The sequence below is a fragment of the Sinocyclocheilus rhinocerous genome, unplaced genomic scaffold, assembly GCF_001515625.1.
Source record: "Sinocyclocheilus rhinocerous isolate Xijiao unplaced genomic scaffold, SAMN03320098_v1.1 scaffold421, whole genome shotgun sequence".
In the NCBI taxonomy this organism is placed as follows: Eukaryota; Metazoa; Chordata; class Actinopteri; order Cypriniformes; family Cyprinidae; genus Sinocyclocheilus; species Sinocyclocheilus rhinocerous.
Genome location: NW_015656177.1, coordinates 637470 through 649467, shown reverse-complemented (window position 1 = coordinate 649467; position 11998 = coordinate 637470). Strand labels below are relative to the sequence as shown.

Sequence of the window (11998 nt, the reverse complement as noted above, 5' to 3'; positions counted from 1 at the left end):
ATCATAATTTTTGATTATTGATCAGAAGGTGCTCCTTAATTTTTTTAAATTAGGAGGACAAGCGCTCTTGATTACAAGAAGAAAAACACTGCTCTTAAACTGGGTGTGTGACAGGTATGGCTGAGGAATGTGGTTTGGCTGAGGAAAAATTTTCAGTCAAAAGATTTTTTTTTTTGCTTTAACCCCTGACTACTACAACAATTATTACAACTTTTGTTTAAAAGAATAATCACACAATACGCTATTTCTTCCATGTTTTAATTTTAATGGTAAACCCTTTGTTTGCCAAAAAATAAAGAGTTTAACTCTTTAAAATAAAGAGTTTACTGTGGGAGTACTACATTCAACCAACACCAGGGAAGGCAGTCTTTGTCAGAGCCCTTGTTATTCTTAATTTTGACATTAATTTTAATTTTTACACCAGACATATATATCGGTTCAAAATATCGGTTATCGGTCTACTTGATCTGTAATAATCGGTATCGGCCTTGAAAAACACATATCGGTCGACCCCTAATATCGGCATATCGGATATCGGCAAAAATCCAATATCATGCATCCCTAGTATAAGCATTTGGTAGTAAAGACGCGTTTCAGATGTACTTTCATTTAAATAACCATGGCTTAGATTTACAGAGTAATGTGAATCTTGGAGAAAACAGCCTTGTTTAAGCAGACTACTGTATATTTAGGGGTAGTGTGTTTTGTGCAAGGTTGAGTTACATGTCTTGATCGAGGGTACAGTGATTAAAGAGAAGAACTGTAATCTTATTAACCCTTTTTCTTTTTACTTAGTGGTAGCAGCACAGATCCGTAACCATTATGTTTCCTCCACCTCATCAGCTGAAAGAATGCACTGATGTGATGCCAGTAATTACACTTGCACGTTTACCTGCTCCTGATCTGCTAACCTACCTTTAAGACTTTACCTGTGAGCTGCCAAGACAGACACCTGGCTAATGATTCATTGACCTTAGGGCAGTAAGAAAGAGAGAGAGAGCCCTCTCGATTTGCTTCTCTATCTCTCTCTTTTTCTCTCCACCCCTTTTTCCCTTCTGTCACATTCTCAGACAGCCTTGCACTATAATATAGGTCAACATGCAAAGCCATTGCTATAACAATTTTGTAATTGATTTGCCAGCAGTGTGTTTTATATTAAAAATTACTACAAAATTTGTATCTCTAGATTTATACTTTGTTATATGAGCAAATACTGTATTTTCCAGAATGTCACTTTTTTTTTTATCTAAAATGTGCTGCACCTAATATTTTAAAGCAATGTTTATAATGTAATAATGTGAATCATGTAAAACGTGCGCAGAACACACATTTGCATTTGTGCCGAATGAGAGAGTTATGCGGGCCCAAATTTATTTGTATATGGCACATCTCGCACACGCGATAGTTTCAGTTTCACTTTAAATACGTTTGTTTAGGCTTGGCATTAATAAGTATTGTTAATAATGAATGCCACTTTAATTGATTTTTGTTTTATATTGATATCTTTCATTCCTGTTCTGTACTGAATATCTTTTAATTGAAAGGATTTGTTGTGGAGTGAGGGGGAGTAATATACGTTTATAGTGTTTATAATGTAAATGCTTTATGTGTACCGGTATTTTAGATTATTTCTGAATTTAATAATAAAATGTGATTTATATACACCAATGCAACTTATTGTTTTTTTTTGTTTTTGTTTTTTTCTGTCAACAATACAGTTTTTCCAGAAAATACAGTAGTCAGTATAATACTGTTTCACAGAAATTTTGGTAAATGCTTAATTTACTGACATCTCATGTTGAAATGTTTTTTTTTATTATTTAAGTTGGTATATTTAAGTTGATTTAAAATGTTCAAGCTATTTTTTCACAGCCTCAGCCCTTAAACATTGCATTTTAAGGCAACTTTACAGACAAGCGTCATGTTATATTCTATTTCATGATGTTCTGTGCATCTAGCTGTTTTTGAATGCAAGAACATGTATGAATTGATGGCATGACTGATCCGATCAGCCAAGGGAAGGCCTGAACCTCCCTTCTTATTGTTGAGTCCTGGTGTTTATGAGTCAGAGTAAGTGGTACGCATTTGCATTAATGACTTATGAGTGCATGTATATGCACATGATGCAGGTGTCTCCTCTACGTGTCCTTTCTGCTTGGGAGATGATCTTTTGGTTCAGCATGATTGTCCTCCTCACCAATGATATATTGATTCTTACAGTTACTTCTACAAAGCAATTTCTGAAACACTTTGCATGTGCCTGTGGTGAGTCACAACTGTTTGTATTTGTTAATGTTTTAAAAGACATATGAATCTTGATATGCCAGCAGTGTGCATCACTGGTGTTTGTGGTTGCACGGTCGATAAAGAAATCACAGTGAAACACAATGAGCTGACTGTTCTCCCTGGGGCATTAAGCAGTCAGTAAACGGGCAGAGCTGACTGACTCTGAACTGCTCAGATAATCTCCGCTGTTTAGTCCCATTACGGCACCACTAGTTGTATTATTCTGGAATGTTGTAGCCAGCAAAGCATTTGTAAAACCTTTACAAAATTACTGACCTCAGTGGAAACTTGTAGGTGAACTGTCTTTGTGAGTTACCAAAAATTTATCTTGGGATTTGTGAAGCAGGTGAGTTACAATGTCAATAAAGTAAGACTAGGACGTAGCACACAGTTATTCTTTGCATTGGTGTGGCACCTAATATTAATTATAGGTGATAATCATGCTATCTGCAGGGGTTCTGCAGGTCTTAAAAAGCCTTAATTCACCCTTATACAAAAATTAAGGTCTTAAGTTTAGCAAAAAGTGTTAAACTCAAAGAAAAAAATCAATATCTTCCTCAGTATTTTTGTTTTGTTTCCAATACAAATATCTGAACATCCTTAAAACAAGACGCATTTACTTGAGATGAAAACTGAACATATGAAGTCTTGTTTTCTGAGAAAACAAGAACAAACATCTGTTAAGGTAGTATGAAAACTTGCTGAATTAAGTCGATTTTTTTTGTCCATTACGAATTACAACGTAATGGACATCTGTTGGAAGTTGTATTTTTAAACTTTGAAGCATTGCTAATACAAGATATTTACAATTTACATTTAGAGACCATATTAATGTATTGTGTTCAATTTAATTTATTCCTGAAATTTTCTTTACTTGGTCCTAAAAAGATCTTTAAAAGTCTTAAATGTACCTTCATAACCCATGCAGAAACCCTGTATCTGAAACCTTCTGATTGTGAAATATTCTTGAGCATAAAGACTGAGCGTCTTTTTTGTTATTGATACCATAGAACTTACTACTGCAAAGAACATTTTTAACCTAAATTTTACATTATTATGGACTGTAAATGTCATGGTACTGTTGTTTTTGCACATGCCTACAGGTTCAGCAATTGCCTACTGCAATTCAGTTGTATTGTGCTGAATATAATATGTGCGTGTGTTGATGATTAGGCCTGTCGCGATAGTCAATATATCGACTTATCGCACGATATATGGAAATGAGCACGGTCATTTTTGGTGCCGCGATATATTGCGACGGATCATTTTTTATTATTAAAAATAATGATTATATTATTTTTTACATAAAAATGAATGTCACCAACATTTTAGTCAATCGCGCTGCCTCTGTCATCTCATCTGCTCTCTGTGGCGAAGGCGGGGCTCAGGCAGCATCTCCCCACGCACACACAGAGCGGACAGCGACAGGTGAAGAGAAGGTGTGAACCCATAGATTTCCATAGATAACCATAGAAGATTTCCCCTATTAGCCAAGTTAGCACAAAAATACATGTGCATTTGTGCAATAAGCACTAGCTCAGAAAGAATGTTTAGCACAGCTGGTAACATTTGTTACCCCAGAAAGAACCTGCCTTAAGCCCCACAAGGTAAACATGTTGGTGTTCCTTTCTCGGAATCTGCCTAAAAATAAAAAATGGATCTGGTAGCAGATATGGCCTGTTGAGGCATATGTGCCTCTGTGTGAGACACATTTAAAAGTCTAAACTGACTTTGTTAAACATGTTAATTTGTTTTGTTCTAGTTCATGTTACCTTGCACTTTTTTGTTAACAAAGGTGTATTTATTATTTATTTGTGTTATTTATTTAGCATATATTTTTTCACATTCCGATTCCAATGTCTAAATATTCTTAAGAATAAAATGTTCTTTGAAAGAGTGTACTTGCATTATTATGCTATTATATTGTCATACTGTCAGTCATTATATAATCAGTGGCATAAAATGGTCTTAAAATGACAATAATATGATTTATGGCAATTAATTTTGGTGCAATATATCGCACAACAAAAAGTAGTTATCGTGACAGCCCTATTGATAACATAGTCATTGTAGCTGCCACACAGTATGATTTGGCAGTGACGTAACTAGTGAGTGATTGACTTAAGCAATAACTACAAGGGAGAGAGACAGAGTATTGGAGGAATAGTGGTCAGCTGGGCTGTGTACACTCTGAAAGACACTAAACTAATTAAAGGAGAATCTATGCCAAGCTATCATACCACCTCTTTGCTGGCTAGAAACTGTAAGTAGATGTTCTTTGACTTGGTCTGGAACATTGAACCCTGCTGTAGTTGAATTTGCCTGTGACTCATAGCATCCAATCTACAGTACCAAGAAGCCTTTGTATCCCCTTGAGTTTGTGACACATGGTTACTTCCTTGAACAGGGGCCCTTCCTTAAGAGACAGCCTCTATAGCATTATGTCATTGGAATTGTGAACTGTCTTTCTTGGGATGAGGGAGTTCTCATAGGGAAGGAAGCCTTACTTCTTGTCACAGTCAAAGAAGGTTTTAGTGAATGGCAGGGTGGAGTGTCTGTATGCGTTCATTGCTTCCTCGAAAATGGCTTTTGAATTTTTTTGACCCATTTCTCTTGAGTCTTTTTTTTTTATTTGTCCTGCCTTGTTTTTTGTACTGAAATTAAAGTCTCAAAAGAATACTAAGATAATATGAAGTGTCACTGGTTTTGATAATAACATAAGAAGTGTTGTTGCATTAGTTAAGACCACAGGGAAAGTTGTGAGAGTGTGTAACATCACTGGAAATCTATTGATACAGATGTTGTTTGCAGGTGGGTTTTCAGAAATGCCAGAGAGCCAGCTGAATGCATAGATGAATATATACAGTAGGCTACCACTTGCAGTATTTATTGTTGCGAGTGTCTTCGCCTGTTGTGTTATGGGTGCAGTTGTTTCACCAGACACCATATTGATTAGATTGAGAATCTGATACGGAGATGTACTAGTGTGCTGAATTCTACTAGTGTGCTTTGTTTATGACTAAACCTTTCATTTCTTTTTGTTTTCAAGCATTAATTCTTTATCTCAGGGAGCTATGCTAACACATTTTGGTTAGGAGCACTTTGAAGCTCACTGGTCCTTTACTGGTGATGTTTTTTGATATGGAAGTCCTACTAAGGTGAAGCTAAGGACAGGAGACCTTTCTGTGTGGAGTTTGCATGTTCTCCCTGTGTCTGCGTGGGTTTACGCCGGGTGCTCCGGTTTCCTCCCACAGCCCAAAGACATGCAGGTTAGGTTAATTGAAACTTTAAATTAATAGGTAAAATTGTCCCCAGACGTGTGTGTAAAGACAAGACTTGTGTATGGATCGATTTGTGTATGGATTAACTGGTTCTCTCCATGAATATAGCCATAGATGCTGGATTGGCATTAAGAAAGAAATAAACAAACAAACAAACAACTAAGGTGAAGCTTTTGCTCGTGAATAAGTACATTTCCCCAATAGCCCAAACATAATAAATGAAGGCAGACGTTAAATGGGCATTAATCAGATGACGAATCCTATTATTGGGAATCCTTGAATTATGAATATTTATTAAATTACTCGACCGACTCCTCTAGGAAGTTTACCAAGCAACATCTGTATGACTCAATTAATATTCACACACTGTACCATAATTTTGCTTCAGACTTATTTTTGATAAAATATCTTAAAAGACATTTAAACTAAAGTAAGAATTTATGCTACAGTGCAAAAGTTTGGGGTCTGTACATTTTTTTTATGTTTTTGAAGGACATCATTCATGCTCACCAAGGCTACATATATTTGATCAAGAATACAGTAAAAACAGTAATATTGTGAAATTTTATTTTAATTTAAAATTACTATATTTTTTATAGTATATTTAAAAATGTAATTTATTCCTTCTTTTTCAGCATTCTTGACTCCAGTCCCTGTCACTTTTGATCAGTTAAATGCATCCTTGCCAGGAAAAAAACTTGCTCACCCCAAACCTTTGAACAGTAGTGTATATATTAAGGGGATGTCTAATGTTATTTCATGCATTCTGACTTATTTGCACTGCTTCTCGTGCTAAACATGACCAAAGTCTCAAAAAACGAGATGGACATATGATGGAGTATTTCTGTGCCAAATACACTCCTTCAGGGTTCGTATAAGTTTCTGAAAGTTTTTTTTTAGTATGGCCCTGTATGACATAATAAATGGCAGAATTCCTTTTATGGGCACTATTCCAGGAAGAACGTGCGCACACATCAACTAGAGCGAGAGCAAGAGCACGTCCATCAATGTGCTTCATTCGGGTTATGGAAGTCGCACTACACAAGTCTTGCTCGAGAAGGATTTTGTTTTTGACCACAAAATCAACAATGTCACCAAAAAAGTGTGATTTTCGTTGTGAGGGAAAGATGACCTTGTTCAGCTTCACAAAGAACCCAGCGTTAAGGGAATTATTTATGTCGATGTCACAGCTTGCAGATGATCGCTACGCAAAAGCTTTGCGTGCTTGTGACTCTTTAGCTCTGCCCACGGCACGCCTCCAGGAGCACGACTGTTTTCGGAGAGAAGTGGTACAGCTGTATTTTTCTTTTATAAATCTGATAAAACTAAAGACTCTTTGGAGATATGAAGGATGCAATACTACTGTATAGGTACTCAAGATTAACATGAGATTGACAGAAACTGCATGTGTTATGTCCCCTTTAATCATATTTACATGTATGTTAAGTGATTCTCAAAATAATTGCAGCCCTAATGGAATTTTTTTGATCTCCCTCAGAAACTAACCTTTATACTGACTGGATGTACTGTTTTGGTTTTTACCTGCAGGTGTGAATGTGTCATCAATGACCTCTTGCTCTCTTTCTGCCCCTGCAGGTGTGTGTGGAGGAGTCTATGTATCGGTATGGCGTATAGTGCCGACAGCAAACTGGATGACAGGGCGTGCAGACAAGCCTCACATGCTCACACACTGATCACTGGTGTACAGTGACTGTTGCTGCAGACATCAGCAGGATTCCATCCTTTCTATGATTTTACCTCTTATTTCTTCAAGCTGGACTCTTCATTTCTTGATTTTTTGACGCCTTTTGTGAGCCGCCCTTCCCCCTTCCCCTTTTCCCTTTTCTATCCCTCTCCACACTTCTCTTCCCTCTTTCCCCCCTTATTCTTTCCCTGTTGACCTTTTGATCAAATTTGGATCAGCCTGTACACTAAGATGAGTTGGCTGAGTCGTTTAAATCCAAGGGGTCCAGGCACTCGGACCGGTCGACATGCAGCCCCATCCAGCCCATGCACTGCTGACCCCGAGACTTGTCTTATGGTGTTTGAAAACCACTGGAGACAGGTGAGACACAGCATAGGCTTATTTTCCCTTATACTAATTGTGCAAATAAACTCCTTAGTACAACTGGAATCATATAAATTCAATTTGTGCACTGGCTATAAATGATCACTGTATGCAGCATTGAAAGAAATGGTTGCCTTCTATTTCGCATTTTTTGGTAATGTGTTTACCAAATTCTTGGTATTAATGCATAGTAATTGTTGTTTTATTCACATAAAACATGAGCATATAAAGCATATATGTACATCTACAGGTTTTCCTTCTTAGTGTACGTCAGTGCTCTCTTATTTGGATTGCTTTCCACTACATCATTATAGACACATGTTCCTCTTTGACCTTACCACAAATAGAATTTAACTGTTCCTTCCCTCTTTGTCAGGTGTCAGGGGTGTTGAAACTGAGAGAGTCTTCAGTGGGTGGCTATGCTGATGATCTCACTGCAGTTCGCAATCACACAGATCAGATGCTGTGCCTGCTAGCTGAAGAGAGACCAGCAGGGGGAGACACTGAATCACCAGGTTAAAACACTCTCTTGTGAGCTTGATGGAGCATACATTTATACTGTTTCAGAGTTTAGCGTAATAGATGAGAGGCTGTTTTATGTGACAGTGGATTGTGAAATGTCTGCAGCAATGGGTCCTATTCTGGAGATGGTGGTGGCAGAGAACATCCTGGATGAGTTGATACAGTGGCATGTGCGCCGTGGTCTGGAACCAGACAGCCAGCTAGAGCTGTTGAAATTGTTTGAGATGCTGATCGGACAGTCACATCAGCCCCTGCTCCTGCACAGTGCAGTGCTACAACCGCTCCTAAGCCTGCTGGGAGCATGTGTGGATTCCCAGCTGGGCTGCCCGCCTGCCCTAGAGTCCAGCCTCGTACTGCTGCTATATCAGGTGATTGACAGGCAGACGCTGACACCTGTTTGAACCATTTATTGTTAGTCATGACCAGGCCTGCACAGAACCTGCCCTGCAGATTTCTACAGAATTCAGACTTGTCATTTGCACATTTTCCTATATTTAAATGAATTCAGCAGAATTTTGCAGATTACAATCATTGAACCTGACTTTATTCCTGAGTTCCATTAGTTTCAGAGAAAACATAGTTGGAACAACATTCATGACAACCAATCAAATTTTAGAGTTGAGCTTAGAACTGGGTTAGGGGCTTGTACACCATTAAAACCTACCATATCCCTGTAATTTAAGGGTTCGTTTATTGTTAAGTTTTGGGTTGGGGCAGGGGTCGGCAACCCGCGGCTCTCTCACCCTTCCGCTGTGTCTCCCTGTAGCATATAGAATACGCTTTTAATAAAACCTAATCTGCCTTATTCTGTGATAAAAATGGAAAAAGTGTTTATAGTACATAAACCAATCATAATCATTAAATTGTCATTAGGAAAATATATATCAAAAATATTATAGAATACAAATTATTGGATATTGTCCAGCAGTGTATTTATTTCTTAGCCAATTAAAAGTAAGAGGTAAGGAAAGGATTTTTTATTATTATTATTATTACATTTTACATTTCTGTCCCCCTCACTTCTGAAATGATTGCTACGCCCTTGCCCTGTAACATAACTGAATATAAAACTTTAGCTATATGCTGTGTTATCTTCATTTTAGAAATCAAATAGGTTGTGGCTCCACGTGAATTTTATTCGGTGGGAAAGGGGCCAAAATGGCTCTTTTGATGTTGAAGGTTGCAGACATAGGGGTCGACCGATATGTGTTTTTCAGGGCCGATGCCGATACGATTATTACAGACCAAGTAGACCGATAACCGATATTTTGAACCGATATATATGTGTGGTGAAAAAATGAAAATGAATGTCAAAATTAAGAATAACAAGGGCTCTGACAAAAACTGCCTTCACTGGTGTTGGTTGTACTTCTTACTCTTGTCTTCTTCCGTGCATCCATCTACAATAAGGGTAATATAAAGAGAGAGTTAAAAGTGGGGCCATTGTATGCTTCATGATTAAGCCTATGAATACTGCACTACAGCTAAACAGCTTGGGGAAATGTAAGTATTTGGCTTCAATAATTTACATGTTAGAAATGTATGTGTAATAGCATAACCTCTCATAATTATTTTCTGATGACTAAATCATAACTTACAAGAGGTGACTGTTCAATTCATCATCTAATGCACATCAATTGATTAACTTAAAAAAACACAATGTATATAAGTGTAAATAATTTAATTGTAGAATTGTAGTCTACTCCATTGTAGAAGTTGTTAAGAAGACCGCAACTATTTTAATGACGCTATAACACTAATAGCCTATTTTAGGCAAACTTGGTTCAAAAGCCTATTGAAATCAATCTCAAGTCTCAATTTTTGTCATACTAATCTTAGCCTACGTGACAGTATCTTAATCTTGGCCTATGTGACAGTAATTTCCATTAGTTTTAATTTACAGTGCAGTGCAAATGAAGGCATAAAACATTAATTTCATTTATCTTTTAATCAAATGAGAGTTAAACTCTATTTTTGGCAAACGGGGTTTACTATTAAAATTTAAACATGGAAGAAATAGCGTATTGTGTGATTATTCTTTTAAACAAAAGTTGTAATTGTTGTAGTGGTAGTAGCTAAACCGAACTTTTAATTTGACGGGTTGCCATGAGGACCTTTTAAGTTTGTGTAGCCTATGTGTATGATATGACGATAGTTTTACTCAAATGCTCATGAAGTAACTCTTAGAGCAGTTCTGGGGATGTTGTTCATGTATTTATGTCCTCATTTAGTGAGACGGCAGATGCTGAAAACACCGCGAGCGTCACGCACTTCAGTATGTGTGTAGTAAACAAAACCGCGCGTTTGTGCCATTCACATATACAGAGGCACGCAGAACATGCAGGATTTATATTTAAATAGTCTTTTTACGGCTTAATATTTACAGATACTAGTCCATAGCGCGAGTCGATTTAAGTGTACTGACCTACTTTTGATTAATTCATCCAAACTTTGACAAATTCCGTGACATTCCGTGTTATACAGTACTTTCCATTTATATGACTGGATTCCACGATTCCATCCGCGTTTTCCCTATCGCGGAAACCATAAATAGATAATATTGCGGTGTTTTGCAACTTCATTGTAGCGGGTTGTGATTTCTTGCAACTTCAGCAACGTCTGCTGCTGCCTTAGAGAGACAACTGATGCGTGATCACTGAAGCAGCTCCAGTTAGCATGCGCTTTCGGTGTGAGAGTGCAAAACTTTCAGTGCCTTTAGCCTTCCATGTTGATTGGTCGGACTCGTGACTCCCAACAAATCAGATGGGCGGTGGGCGGAGATTGCTCTAGGCCACAGAGTGGTGAGTTCCGACAGGCTGCATCAGAGCCAAATAGCGTGTTTCAAAATTAAATTATTTTATCGGCAAATCGGTTTTGAAAATGACGATAACGATAATCATAAAAATGCTTAATATTGGCGTCGATAATCGGCCAGGCCTATTGCAGACCCCTGGGTTAGGGCTAGGGATTGGATTAGAACTTATTTTTCTGACAGGAATGTCTTTCCAGGACCAACAAAACATTCTGCAAAATTAGTACGTGATTACAATCAGCACAGAAACAAAACTGTAGAGATTCCATGTTGGTCTTAATAATCAAAATTAGGGATGCTCCGATCGGTCGGCCGGAGATCGGTATCAGCCGATAATCTAATTTTATGACTCGATCGGTACTCACTACACTTGGCCGATCTCACGAACCGATCGCAATTTGATGACGTCAATGTGTGACGACGTACATGATGCGTGGGGACATGCATTCGAGAAACAATGAAAAATTCACTATTTGTAGTGTATGTTTTGCGTGATGATATGATGAATAGATGGTTCATTTTTAACAGCATATTCAGTGACGTTAGAGCTGATCTATGCCTCACTGCACACGTCTGTGGCGCGTTACGGCTCCACGGCTACCGGAGCTGATCGCACCCGCTCTAGTCAGTGCTTGTGTTTATACCAGCCACGGCACGTTTCTGAAGTGGCTCTCTGCACTGCTTGGCTAAAAATAGTCTATTGTGAGTTGTCACAGCGTGGAGGACGGAACAAAACCTCATCGGAGCCATAAGGTGATAACGGTAATATAATACGCGGATCGTGGGCTGCTTTTAAATGAACATTTATTTAAAAAACAAAATATCTTCTTTGGGCATATTAGCCTACTTAATAGCATTAACACAGGCTTTACTCCTTTCAAACTTTATCTGGAATGTCTCCATTTCTGTCACTGCAACTTCCCGATCAGGCGAACGCACACACACACGAAATCATCTGCTTCATGAAAAAAATGTATTTAAAAAAAAATTTTAGTTAATATTTGCATCATTTATTATTTATTTTATCCA

General features: G+C 37.7%; 1 protein-coding gene across 3 annotated transcripts in view; it reads left to right on the top strand.

The window, feature by feature from the left end:
• The window catches only part of LOC107719813 (FTS and Hook-interacting protein homolog), a 31095-nt gene that overhangs the window by 6335 nt on the left and 12762 nt on the right, over positions 1–11998 (top strand). For 2 of the 3 annotated variants that reach the window (XM_016527349.1, XM_016527348.1), the window contains exons 2-4: positions 7164–7632; positions 8012–8150; positions 8263–8525. In XM_016527349.1, the coding sequence (XP_016382835.1) occupies positions 7504–7632; positions 8012–8150; positions 8263–8525 (531 nt within the window). In that variant the 5' untranslated portion in view covers positions 7164–7503. Of the gene's footprint in view, positions 1–7163; positions 7633–8011; positions 8167–8262; positions 8526–11998 lie in introns of those variants that run through there. The other variant, XM_016527350.1, reaches the window with a different exon arrangement.